Source organism: Mesoplodon mirus (genome assembly GCF_964341445.2).
Source record: "Mesoplodon mirus genome assembly, chromosome: 11".
Classification (NCBI taxonomy): Eukaryota; Metazoa; Chordata; class Mammalia; order Artiodactyla; family Ziphiidae; genus Mesoplodon; species Mesoplodon mirus.
Genome location: NC_138987.1, coordinates 74,014,583 through 74,029,309, shown reverse-complemented (window position 1 = coordinate 74,029,309; position 14,727 = coordinate 74,014,583). Strand labels below are relative to the sequence as shown.

Here is a 14,727-nt window from a genome sequence, read left to right as displayed (position 1 = left end):
GGAGCTTATAGTCCACTGCAGAAACTAAAATATAAGAAGAATTAAAATGCCATGTGATATTCGTTAAAATGGACGGTCTTGCCAAGTATACTATAAGGAAAATGCTGAGGAAGGAAGTGTAAAGCCTGCTTGGATAAGTCACAGAAGGCTTCAGAAAGAAGGTAATGATCTCCCCTTTAGGAGTAGCAGGGGGTTTTCCTCACAGATGGGTAAAGCCACCGAAGCCTGAAAACACATAACTCCCCACCCTATGGGAAACTCCAAGTTGGTCTGGTGGACACTGGAGATGAGACTACAAAGACAGGCAAAGGTTGAATTAATCGAAAAAAAAGTCCTGACTCCATATCTAAGCCTATGGAATTTACCTTGTGGGTCTCAATAAAACGTGTTCCAAGACACTAGACAAGTTTTTTGTTTTTTAATGTATACTACAGTCAGGTATATTTGGGGACTGCCGTATATTGCTCTATATCCCCTTTGTGCATTCACAGTACCCATTAGCACACTAAAATTCTGCCAAAAGGAAGACTGACTAACTGCATTTATACAAGCATTTCCCAAACTCATTTGACTTTTTTTTCCCTAAAGAAACACCTAACTCATCCAAAGGAGTGTTAGGAAATAATACTGTTGACAATGGATTATCAATGAAGGGTTTCTAAGCAGTGAGGACATACAAGATCTATATTTTAAGAGAATGACTACAATAGGAAGAAAGAACAGGACTAGACCTGGAAGACAGGAGTCTATTTTAAAGTTGGAAAGAAAAACATAAGGGGCCTGAACTAAGTGCATGAGGATAGAAGAGAGAAAACCGAATCAAGTAATTGAAGAGGGAATATAATCAGAAACGAGAGTCAGCTGACCTGTTTAAAAAAGGAACAAAGAGCCAACTTCAAAGCTATGCAAAGACAGTCACATTTAAGTGTATATATATATATATAGAAGAAAGTGCAGAGATGGAAAGTAAACAGATAAAAGGCTAGGATGGTGAATTATTACTGAAGGAGAAGGAACCTAGATTTCAGGAAGGACTTTCTGCTGTATGTATACCAAGGAAAATTAAAACTCAGAAAAGGCCACTAGATTTTGTGATTAACTAAGGAATCTACAGAGACACAAATGGCAGAGCTGAGATCAAATCCAGGAATGTCTGCCTTCAAAGCCCAAGCTACACTCAAGATATTAAATAAAACACAGGTTAGGGGCCTTCCCTGGTGGCACAGTGGTTAAGAATCCGCCTGCTAATGCAGGGGACACGGGTTTGAGCCCTGGTCCAGGAAAATCCTACATGCCTCGGAGCAACTAAGCCCGTGCACCACAGCTAATGAGCCTGCACTCTAAAGCCCGTGAGCCGCAACTACTGAAGCCCGCGTGCCTAGAGCATGTACTCCACAACAAGAGAAGCCACCCAATGAGAAGAAGCCCATGCACCGCAACGAAGAATAGCCCCCGCTCACGGCAACTAGAGAAAGCCCGTGTGCAATGAAGACCCAACGCAGCCAAAGAAAAATAAAATAAATAGAATAAATACATTGATTTAAAAAAAAAACATAGAGGTTATATAGAAAAGGGTATAAAATAAATTCAATGGCAAAATGACAAAGAAATAACTTGGAATATGAGAAGACCAAGTACATGTTATGACGAAAAATATGAATAAAGGACTATTTCCCACTCATAGCATAAGGGTGAAGAATATCAACTTTGAAGCAGAACTTTGGATTTGAATCTTGGCTTTGCCACTTATTAGCTGTATAATTTATTTGAACTCAACTATTTGTTCTGTTTCAATATCAATGTTATATAAAGAAACTCAAAACCTGACTCCTATCCTAATATTTAATAGGTAAGTAAACTTAAATGCCTCCCTCTCTTCTTTCAAACATATTTAAAGTTAAAGTGATCTCCCCTCCAAAATCGGCTTTCCATTCCAACATTAGTATTTTGATCACATTCTCCAAGCCACCGAGGTTTAGAATCTTAGGAATATCATCACTGAATATTCTTCCTCCCCTGTCATCCCATATTCTAAAAAAACCTACCAAGCCTTGTTTTTATATTTCCTCTGGAGTTCTATGACCACCAGTCTCATATTATGTCATAATATAAATACCCTGGTCTCACCTCACACTCTGGTTCTCTAGTCTACATGCTAAATTATCTTCCCAAAGCCCCCATGATTAAAAACAAACAAAAAAACCATTATCATATCCATAGCTGAGCTCTCTAATAAGTTATCATTTTTAATAAGTATGCTTGAACTACATCCCTGCTGGCAGCTAATACCATAATAGCCTTTTTGTCATGAGTTTTGTGGGGATTTCTCAGCAGAGGGGAGTGAATTATAGCTGGTAAAGCTCCATCATTTCCTTTGTACTATTCCCTCTGAAACTTACCATCATTCTCCCATGGTAAGTTCAGTGACAGTGTTAAGTCTCTCCTAAGGAACTACAGATGTATAAAACAATTTTATGGAAAGAGCACTCATTACAGCGATGATTATTTAAAAAAAAAGAAAGAAAAAAGGAAAGAAGAAGAAAAAGACAAGAAATAACCTAAGTGTCCATCAATAGGCTATTTTTTTTAAATATACAAATATAGTCCATCCATACAGTGAGACACTATGCAGCCATTTCCACCACTATTGCTAATACTAGCTAACAGTTACTGAATGCTTACCTTCCACCAAGTACTGTGCTATGCACTTTTTACAAAATCATTCATAAGCTTCTCCTTTATAAAAGTCAGGGAGCCCCAATCTACAAATAAAAGTCTCAAAGCCTATCTTTGTATCCAAGGACTTCCACCATTTGTCCACATCTCTCTTCCCAAGAAAGCTTCCAGTATTTCTCTACTTACTCAGAAACTCATATAGTCTATATTATACATTCCCTCCAATTCTGTTTGTTCATAAAATTCCTCTCTAATTTGGGCCTATTCTTTCTCTATCTGGATCTCACCTATCAAGACCAGTTCATGACCTACACTCTTCTTCCTTGAATTTTTAAGCTTTCTCATACAACCCAGACAACCCACAGTGAATTTCTCTATGCAGAAGAACTTTAGGGAACTTAATCTTGTAATATACAGCATATACCACCTTGTATTTTAAGTTAACTTTTCATGGGTATAAGTCTTCTGTTAACCAGAGTACATATTTTTGTTTATTTAACACTTTCACAGTGCTTATAATGAAATGGGCAGTGTTCTAAAAGCTTTTCCATATTAATTCACTTCTCGTAACACTCTGTGATTAGATATAATTATTATCCAAATATTACAGATGTGGAAACAGAGACAAAGGAATGGTAAGTATATTGTCCAAGGTCACACAGCAAGTGACAGAGTAGGATTTGAAATGAAGGCAGTCTGGCTCCAGACATGACTCATAACCACTACGCTATGGTACCTCCCAGATTGAGATGTGAGCTAACACTTCTTCTCTAATAGAGGGGGCAGGGGGAACCATAGTGCTGCCCACAGCAGACTTGCAAATGTTGTTAATGTAGATAAACATATCCACAATGTGACTCGTATGACTCAATTTACATAAAAGATGTGTTCCTAAAAGTTTCCTTATAAACCAAATTATTTTAACTCAAATATCTGATGCATTAGTAAAGCACGTTACCATAAGGGTCCCCACTGTATCTTTTTTTCCTTCATAACAAAAAACTTAAGTCCCACTCTATATGGAAAGAGTCCTTCTGTAATACAAATCATCTCATTTTACATACAGCCTAAGTTTTTAATATTTTATAGATATTTTCTTAAAGAACAAACATCTGTTTTAAAAACAAAAACAATTATATTTGAGAATAAAGCTGCAAGATTTTATGTAACAACAAGACACAGCAAACGATCAAATGGTTGAAATCTGTTTTGGTCTTTTTTTCCTACTACCTCTATGATGCATACTTAATTTGGCCAGACTACTGATACCATTCATGGTTATATAATACTTACTCTGGGGCAGAGGTTCTTAATTCTGTTACATGGTAGTAAGAGTGGGAGGGAGGCATGATCATAGACTTCTTTGAGAATCTGATGAAAGCTATGAACCCACTCACTCTCAAGAAAACTGCTCATATGCACATATAAAATTTTTTTCACACACTTTCCCAAGGGATTTATAAATTTATATTTTTAATATCTCAGTGAAGAACCCCATCTAGAAAGAGCAGGGGAGAGTGGCATAAACAACGTCAATTCAAAGGTTCTAGGAATATGGGAAGGAAAAAAAATAGTACATACTGTGTGCCACCATGCTTTGGCTTTCTCATTTATTTTTTGTAACAACGCTGTGAAGTAGGTAATTAGCCCTATTTACAGTTGTGAACATGAGATTTAAAGAAATACAGTGACTCACCCAAGGTCAGCCAACTCAGTCAGGTACTGCAGTGGGTGGAAGCCTGTCTGACTAAACAGTGCTTTTTCCATTGCACAAAGCTGCCTATTCCAAAACATACACACATTCTTAACTTGGCACTCCTCCACTTGGACACTAAGTGTTCCTGGACACCAACTCATCTCCCAGAATATTCTCAGGGTAGGCACAAAGTAATGAGGATCAAAGTAATGGTACATTTCCCACCTTACTCCTCCAAACCCGGAGCTACAGCACCACTATTTCTTCTAATTCCAATGATTTCATCTTCCAAACTTTAGGGGTACTGACAGACTTAACAATCTCATTAGACATCTGTCATCTGCACCTGATGCTTATTTACCCAACATCTTAACTGAAATCACAGTGGATATTTTTTTAATCTCTATTAAAAAAAAGTAAGATTATAGGAGAGATAAAATAAGAACAAAGTACATTAGCCAAATGAAAGTCTTTTCATAACTTGTTTCATCAATGTTTTAATGTTTTTTTGTCTGTTTTTGTTAGCCAGATCACTTGTTCTTGCTAATCACTGGCAAAGCAAAATACCTAATGCAGCACAGTAATTGACTGTGGACAAATACGTTCCTGTCTTTATCTAAGTTCAATAGACTTTCATTAATAATATGTGTGCATAACTCTTAGAGGAAAACATAGGAAGAACACTCTTTGACATAAATCACAGCAAGATCTTTTTTGATCCACCTCCTAGAGTAATGGAAATAAAAACAAAAATAAACGAATGGGACCTAATGAAACTTCAAAGCTTTTGCACAGCAAAGGAAACCATAAACAAGACAAAAAGACACCCCTCAGAATGGGAGAAATATTTGCAAACGAATCAATGGACAAAGGATTAACCTCCAAAATATATAAACAGCTCATGCAGCTCAATATTAAAGAAACAAACAACCCAATCCAAAAATGGGCAGAAGACCTAAATAGACATTTCTCCAAAGAAGACATACAGATGTCCAAGAAGCACATGAAAAGCTGCTCAACATCACTAATTATTAGAGAAATGAAAATCAAAACTACAATGAGGTATCACCTCACACCAGTTAAAATGGGCATCATCAGAAAATCTACAAACAACAAATGCTGGAGAGGGTGTGGAGAAAGGGAACCCTCTTGCACTGTTGGTGGGAATGTAAATTGATACAGCCACTATGGAGAACAGTATGGAGGTTCCTTAAAAAACTAAAAATAGAACTACCATACGACCCAGCAATCCCACTACTGGGCATATACCATGAGAAAACCATAATTCAAAAAGACACATGCACCCCAATGTTCACTGCAGCACTATTTACAATAGCGAGGTCCTGGAAGCAACCTAAGTGTCCATCAACAGACGAATGGATAAAGAAGATGTGGCACATATATACAATGGAATATTACGCAGCCCTAAAAAGGAACGAAATTGAGTCATTTGTTGAGACGTGGACGGATCTAGAGACTGTCATACAGAGTGAAGTAAGTCAGAAAGAGAAAAACAAATATCGTATATTAACGCATGTATCTGGAACCTAGAAAAGTGGTACAGATGAACCGGTTTGAAGGACAGAAGTTGAGACACAGATGTAGAGAAAAGACGTGTGGAAACCAAGGGGGGAAAGCGGAGGTGGGGTGAGGATGGTGGTGTGCTGAATTGGGCGATTGGGATTGACATGTATACACTGATGTGTATAAAACTGATGACTAGTAAGAACCTGCAGTATGAAAAAATAATAATAATAACAATATGTGTGTATATAATTAAACAGTTATATTATTTTTGCTACAGTTACTAACATTGTTTCAGGCTTAAGTATTTAAAGTATCTGTTGGGAGTTCCCTGGCAGTCCAGTGGTTAGAACTCGGCGCTTTCCCTGCCGTGGCCTGGGTTCAATCCTTGGTTGTGGAACTAAGATCCCGCAAGCAGGAAAAAAGAAAAAGTATCTATTAACTACTCTCAACTTAAGACATGGACAAGAAAAGATTCAGCAAGATAATTCATAAAATTAGTCCTCTGTAGTAAGGCAATAAAAATTAGCTATCAAAAAACTAAGATGGGGCTTCCCTGGTGGCGCAGTGGTTGAGAGTCCGCCTGCCGATGCAGGGGACCCGGGTTCGTGCCCCAGTCCGGGAGGATCCCACGTGCCGCAGAGCGGCTGGGCCCGTGAGCCATGGCCGCTGAGCCTGCGCATCCGGAGCCTGTGCTCCGCAACGGGAGAGGCCACAACAGTGAGAGGCCCACGTACCACAAAAAAAACAAACAAACAAAAAAAAAACTAAGATGAATTGCTACAATGGCAAAATCACATTACAATATATAAATGTAACAAATTAACATATTGTACACCTTAAGTTTATACAATGTTATACTTCAAATATATTTTAATTAAAAAAAAGAAAGAAAGAAAACTAAGCTGGGTGCTTGAATACTTCATTTCTTGTCCTTTGTTTCTAAAAAGAGGTATTATAATCAGTTTAGAGTCCAAGTAAATACTTTGAAAACGAGAGTCAAAAAATCACTTCTAAGGACTAGCTCAAAACACAAAGCAGAAAACAGCAGACAGATATAGAATATTTAGATATTAGGAGTTCAAAGCCATAATTCAGAAAAACCCTTCTTAAATAAAAAAATCATCCACCCTTCTATAGCCCACATACTCTAGTAAAAATACTAAGGAAGGGCTTCCCTGGTGGCACAGTGGTTGAGAGTCCGCCTGCCGATGGCAGGGGACACGGGTTCGTGCCCCAGTCCGGGAGGATCCCACGTGCCGCAGAGCGGCTGGGCCCGTGAGCCATGGCCGCTGAGCCTGCGCATCCGGAGCCTGTGCTCCGCAACGGGAGAGGCCACAGCAGTGAGAGGCCCGCGTAACGCAAAAAAAAAAAAAAAAAAAAAAAAAAAATACTAAGGGAAAAGGGAAAGATTTCAACTACTGTATTTTATGGAAATATTGTAATCAAACTGGCTGAATCAACACTAAAGTGGCTTCAAGAACTACTCAGAAGATACTTCAGACATTCAAAACATTAATCTTACATATAAGGAAATTAAGATTCCTAGACCAGGGGACTGTGACACCAAGTATAAAACCAGCTGCTAGAACCTGAATGCCAAGTGTTGCTCAGGAAGTTAAGGTGTATGGAAGAAAAAAAAAGTAGTTGACCTAGCTTAAGAAAAAACGGTACACCATTACTATATGTGGGACCTCAGAAATCTAATCCAAGTCTTAGCTTCCTCATTTGCCAAACTGCTAGCATACTATCTGTATTCCCAGCCAACTTTACAGCACTGCTTTGCTAATCAAATGACAGGCACCTACCCTAGACTTCAGGAGGCAGATAGGTGGAATTCCAGTTAGAATTCTAAAAGAGAAGATGATTTATGGTTCTGATTATAAAGAATGTTACTTTTACACAGGAGACTAGTTGAAAGTGATAGAAGACATTTAAATTAGAGTGCATAATCTTACAATAAGGGGAAAAAGAGGATTCAGCTAAAGAAAAGGAAGTGATCACCCAGGAGCACAAATATAGAGAGATAAACCAAAGACAATCAAAATGGTGCAAGCATTTAAGAATAAAGAAAGCTAACAGCTGGTTAAAGTACCTTACTCATCTTTATTTTATTTTATTTTATTTTATTTTATTTTATTTTTTTACTGGTGAAGGTACTATGATTTTAATTAATTACATATTAAATGTTAAAAAATGGAACTGAGGAGGGAATTCCTTATTTATATTAAAAGGTAAGTTACCCAAAATTCTATTTTTTTTAACATCTTTATTGGACCTTATTCATCTTTATATTCCCCCGTTGACACAATGTTTGACATGTAACAGGTATGAAATAAACAATTCTTGAATTTGACTGCTTAGGTTCAGCAGCTAATTCCAGAGAAAAAGCAGTAAGCCCCTCACTCCAACTGTCTTTCTTGTCTCTGTCAAGTTTAACATAACCCCAAACCAATGAGAAAATCTCATAAGAAAGCTTTGAGGACTCTATATAAGATCAAGTTTTCTTTGTAAGCAAGGTAAAGGATCTTGAGTTCTCAGAGAGCTCACCTACAACATTACTTCATAATTATCAGTAACCTAGGAGGACGTCTGCAAAAAGGGAGCAGTACTAAAACACCAAAGCATAGCAAATATCACAATTTTCAAAAAAGAAGTGACTTTCCATAAATGTCAATCCCAGACAAAACTCTAGAATGGATAATAAACAAATACATATGTATGCATAAAAATATAAAATGTAGCAGTCCCTCAGACCACATGCATTCTCAAAATAATTCATGTCAAATTAACCCCATTACCTTTTTGACTGGGTTACTATGAAAGAAACCAACACAAATTAAGCACCCTCTATTCATCAAACAGCAAACATTCCTTAAACAAACACTGTGCCAGGAGGTTTAAATACTATGGCTCTCTAATCCACATAAAAATCCTATGAGTGAGAGTCTCCCATTTCATGGATAAAGAGCCAGCTACAAACAGTAGAATAATCTGCCAAAATCATGACAGCTAAAAATCAGGAGCCAAAAATTCAAACTAACTTCAAAGTCCTGTCCCTTTGTACTACATCATATGGCCTCCTAATGCAGAAACAACAATGTATCTTGTTCTTCTGCAAGCATTTGACAAAGTATCTCATGATATCCCCTATGGGCAAGATTGATGTAGCTAGGGCAAAAAAAGTTAGGAGATTTGTAACGCTGGAGTAGCCATTTTCATTAAAGGCTTCTTGTCCACTAGGTAGTAGCCCACAGCAGTCAGTCTTATTTCCTGTTTCCATTACCATTAATATGTATAACACTCCATTTATAACTGTTTCTCAGGCAAGAGGAAAGAGGACTGTGGCCTGTGCATGGTCTGGAAAAAGCCCCACCCTAAGATTCTGCATATTTAAAGAGAAATAAACCTCTGGTCACGTGTCACTGGACTATAGTGAGACTTGTGAAGAGCTTTGTACTTGGCCCTCTCTCTCCCCTTTCTTTCAGAGTCTGTTAATGACTGATGAGAACACTGAAGACATTCTTACCAAATCTTCAGGTGACAGTTAAAATGAGTTGCGAATCCAGCATTAGAGACCATGCCTTATTTTTCTTTGCATGTCCAGGACCCAACCTAGCGGCTGACCCACAGGAGCTCCATCAATGTTTCTTGAATTACAAAATCAAAATTCAAAAGGATATTAACAGACACTAACCACTGGAGCAAGTTTATCAAAGCCAACTTTAATGGATCAAATTCATTAGGGAAAAAAAGATTTAACTACAAAATCAAAGGAAAATGAACAAATATAAAGTCTTTCTTTCTTCTTTCCTCCCTCCCTCCCTCCCTCCCTTTCTTCCTTCCTTCCTTCCTCTCTCCCTCCCTCTGTCTCTTTTTTTCAGCAAATAAGTCTAAGACAGCAGGCCCAATATTAATCAATGGGACAGCTGCCCAAAAGCTCAAAGAATCTTTTCTGTAATTCTCTAGTATTAGAAAAGGATTCTCCACAGGGGAGGTGATAGCCTGCACTTCTTTGCACAGTTCAAACCACACCTGGAATCATTTCTACAGCTCAAGGTACCATATTTTAGGAAAAGTGGACAATGATTAGTGAGTGTCTAGAAGAAATGTCAAAATAGTGATATGATTTAGAACAATGTTATAAGAGATCCACTAAAAGGAACCAGAGCTGTTTACCCAAAAGAAGACAAGACTCAAGGGGATGTAACAGCCATCTTCAACTATCAGAAGGGATGCCATGTGTGACTAAGATTCAGAGGGCAGGGAAAGAGATTTTGTCCCTAGACACAGAAAAATGAATTGGAAAAGTAGATCTGTCCAAAAATGAAATGTGCCACCTCAGAACATAGTTTTCCACCTTCTATAACAGTTCATCTCACCTCCAAGATGTTCAGACTAAAGTAGACAATCACTTGACTGAAATATTAAACAAAAGACTGAATTAGTGAACCATAAATTATCTTGGGTTCCTCTCAGTCTTTAAAATAGGAATGCATGAGAGTGTACTTTGCAAAGCATAAAATATTTCACAAAGATAGGTAGTAGGTAGTTCCGCTGACAAGAAAAAAGGGAAACTCTTCCCCTCATATCTTATGATGCATTAGCTCCTCTCCATCTGGAAATGAAAGGCGTACAAGACTGTGTCTTATGGGTCTCATGGAAGTCAAATTTCTCTGAAAACATTATTTAAAAAGATGAAATGAACTGATATCTAAGAGAAGGAGATTGAATATAATGCTGCTTCCATACATTGGTACGCAGCAAAATCCTCAATTCTGGAACATAATCCAGATACCGTTTGTGATGACAGTTATATGCTATGCTTTTGATACCAGAGATCTACCATAACTTCATTCTCTCCTATGTATCAATAAATTTCAGTGGTTTCCTCTCAGATATTTAAAATCTTTAGCCAGCTTTTAGCTTCGAGGATGTTTTTGGAATGCATAATGAAAGTGTAATTTTTAGGTTGAAGGGCTAAATTATCTTTTAAAAAATTAAGGGCTCAATTACAATGGTCTTCTCTTTTCTCTAAGGTCTGTAGCACAAAAGAAACCACTAAGGGGTAGTTTACCAATATCCAGAGATAGTGTGACTTATTGCTCAAAATCTGAAGTCATAACTAGATTCAAATTTCAGCTTGGGCACCAAGACTTGTGGCAATAAGATAGCCAGCAAATTACTCAACTTAACCATGCCTGTTTCACCACCTGTAAAATGAGGTTAATAAAACTATCCAACTCAAAGCCTGTCATAAGAACTAAAAGACAGAAGAAAAGTAAAATACTCATCACAGTAAGAACTCACTAAATGCTGGCTACTGTTATTACTTTACCTAAATGAATTTCTAAATTTCCAACTGAGCATAGGTATTTACCCTAAGAATTTCCTTGATCTCACTAATAACACTCAACTGTAATTATCAAAATTGTGTTAAATGACCTTGTATAAGAATGTAGGGGGAAAATGCAGGTTCCTGACATTCACTTTTTCAGATAGTATGCTTTATATAGGAGTAAAAACAGAGATGTAAAAATAGAACATGGAATCAGAACCAGAGCATCTTTGTAAATTATAGACTCAGTGGTTTAATAATAGCATCAAACATCAAATGTCACAACAATTAGGAGACTGTGCATTCTATTAAATAGTGTTCATGTACTTAAACACCACACAATCACTAATTAAGATCTATTGTGCAATTTAGGATAATAATAATGATGGAGAGCTTACACTGGACCAGCTCCTATGTGCTTTTATGTATATTTGTCCTGACAACCCAATGAACTAGATACTATTATTATGGCCATTTTAGCAGATGAAGAAACTTAGGCACAGACAGGTTAATTAACTTGTCCAAGATCACACAACTAGTTTAAACGGATGGAGGTGCGATATGAACCTAGACAATCAGGCTCAAAAACTCATTAGACTTGACTGCCTCTGACTGAATTGATCAAGGCAGATTCGCTGGATATTTCTTCTAATACGTGAAAACTGATTTTTTGGAAGAGGGGGAGACTCCAACGACCTCAAAGGTCTGACTTCACGCCCAATTAATGATTACATTTTAACATTTTCTGACTAACAATCACGTATCTGCAGATGAAAGCCGGCCCTACATTACAAGCAAAGAAAATACATAGCAGCAGAAGCTAAGCTGTTAGTTTGAGGACCAACTGTTGGCCAGTATTCACATGACGTTTCCATGTGAATATGGGTCGACCCACATCGCCGAATATGTGACCCACAAGTCAGACCCACGCAGGCAGCAATGGAACTGCGTAACCCACACGGGCAAGCGGTCATTTCAAAAACCCTCCGGAGAGGAATGTCTTGCCAATCAGCACGTTACTCGAAGACAGGACAAAATGGAACTTGCACAAACACTTAGTCATCAGTAAGCGCTGAAGTTACAAATCACCTAGTTAGCAAAATCAAATCCGCTGCTAAATTCCTAATTACGACAGAAAGAAAAAGGACTGACACTCGATTGACTGACTGTAGGGTGAAGGCACCGAGGGCCCAAGCGGAAGCAAATCAAAGGGGAAACACTAGCCCACGGATGGGGATTCCACGACACGCGCAGCCACACTGGGGACTTTTCAGGGCCCTTCCACTCCCCTCCCAACAGCCTGTCCTTACGTCTCCAGGCTGCCCCAACAACGCGTGTTCCCAGGACGAATTCGGAAAGGCAATCCGAACGCGGAGGTGACAGGCCTGAGATCTGAGAGCCCACACCCAGACGACGGTGGCAGCAAAGTCCTCAGAGCCCCGGAGGAGTAGGGGCCCCGAGGCGCCTCCTCCCGCTCCCCGGGGCCCGCACCTGCAGAGTGGTGATGTGCTTGTCGTTGAACTTGTTCTCGCAGTAGCGCAGCACCAGCGACGTCTTTCCCACGCAGCCTTCCCCCAGCAGCACCACCTTGAACGAGTAGGCTCGCCCGGCCGCCGCCCCGCCGCCGCCGGCCGCAGCCATCCCGTCGCGTCCCCGCCGCCGGAGCCCTAGAGCAGCGCCGAGCTCTCCACAGCCGCCGCAGCGCCTTCACAGCCGCGGCCGGCGCAGCCCCTCCGCACCGAAGCTGTCGGCTCCGGGCGCCGTCTCCACTCCCGCCTCCGGGCGAAGCCTGGAAAGGCCGAGGGAAAGTCCGAGAATGAAGGGCCCCAGCCACCACGTCAGGAACCCGATGAACGGCGAACAGCGATCCCCCTCCGCCTCCCTCTAATGGCGTCTCCTTCCTCCTACGTCACACTTTTCGGGTCACATGACCGCCGCGGCCCCTGGGCCTCGGCCCAGGAGGATGTGCCTGGACGAGGGCGGGGCTTCAGCGCCTCTTCCCGGGGGCGAGCTGGACGCGCGGGGACCTCGTCTGGGCTGTCTCCCGCAGAGCAAGGCCGTCTGCGGGCCACCACCACTCTGCAGTTGGTGGGAACCTGCAGGAATAAGGAATGAATAATTAGAGGCAAGCCCAGCTCAGGTGGAATATTGAAGTGCAGAATGTTCTCGTTTTTGCCCAGGGACTGTCCACAAGGCTAATGACCTCTCCCATCCGGGGTCCCCGTAAACTGAATCTGCCAAGGTGTCCTTCAGTACCTTGACAGTGTTTCTCTGGGGGATCCCAAATCCTAGCTATTGAACTTCTTTCAGTTCCCCAGACCACCTGGACTCCTCATCTTTCAGGTCTCAGCTTAAATAGGAAAGGCTTCCCTGACCACCCATCCTTCTCTCTCTGTCCTTCCAACACTCTCCCCACCCAAGTTAGGTATTTCATAACACTGGTATACCTTGTCTAGCGGCGCTTACCACGCTTCATGGAAATTACTTTGCTGAATATTTGTCTTTCCTTATTAGGCTGTAGATTTGTTAAGGACAAGAACTAGGTGAGACGTGCTTTGACTTTCTGACTCCAAGTGCCAGGCACATAAGAGGCATTCTATAAATATTTGGGAATGAATGAGTAAAGGATACATCTTAAGCCATTAGGCCTTGGTTTCCCAGTTTTTCTGCCTTCCATGAAGCTTCCCGCTCCCCTACCCTTAAACTTCTGACCTTCCATATTGACTCCACCTTGACAGACCTGGCTTGTTTGATGATCACTTATATTTCTTCATCTGCCTCCCCTTTCTTTCATGAAATACACTCTTCCAAGAAACCATACTAGTGTTTCTAAAGTTTGCAACTAGAAATGTGATGTCAGTTAGGTAAACATATTCTTTCTCATGAGACTCCTTTTCCATGTCAAACCAGATAGTCCACTCATTCATTCAACAAATATTTGAAGGTGCCCACCAAACGCCAGGCACTGTGCTGAACAAGATACAATGTCTTTCACTGCAGCACTATTTACAATAGCCAGGACATGGAAGCAACCTAAGTGTCCATAGACAGATGAATGGATAAAGAAGACGTGGCACCTATATACAATGGAATATTACTCAGCCATAAAAAGAAACGAAATTGAGTTATTTGTAGTGAGGTGGATGGACCTAGAGTCTGTCATACAGAGTGAAGTAAGTCAGAAAGAGAAAAACAAATACCGTATGATAACACATATATATGGAATCTAAAAAAAAAAAAAGTTCTGAAGAACCTAGGGGCAGGACAAGAATAAAGACACAGACATAGAGAATGGACTTGAGGACATGCGAGGGGGAAGGGTAAGCTGGGACTAAGTGAGAGAGTGGCATGGACATATATACACTACCAAATGTAAAATTGATAGCTAGTGGGAAGCAGCTGCATAGCACAGGGAGATCAGCTCGGTGCTTTGTGACCACCTAGACCGGTGGGAGGGAGACGCAAGAGGGAGGGGATATGGGGATATATGTAT

At 40.1% G+C, this 14,727-nt stretch overlaps 1 protein-coding gene across 1 annotated transcript in view; it reads right to left on the bottom strand.

Annotated features, from left to right (window-relative positions):
- RAB21 (RAB21, member RAS oncogene family) overlaps positions 1-13,133 on the bottom strand; it is a 28,510-nt gene extending 15,377 nt beyond the window's left edge. Inside the window, exon 1 of the mRNA XM_082634578.1 lies at positions 12,726-13,133. Within this exon, the coding sequence (XP_082490704.1) occupies positions 12,726-12,875 (150 nt within the window). The 5' untranslated portion in view covers positions 12,876-13,133. The remainder of the gene's footprint in view (positions 1-12,725) is intronic.
- Between the last annotated feature and the right edge of the window lie 1,594 nt (positions 13,134-14,727).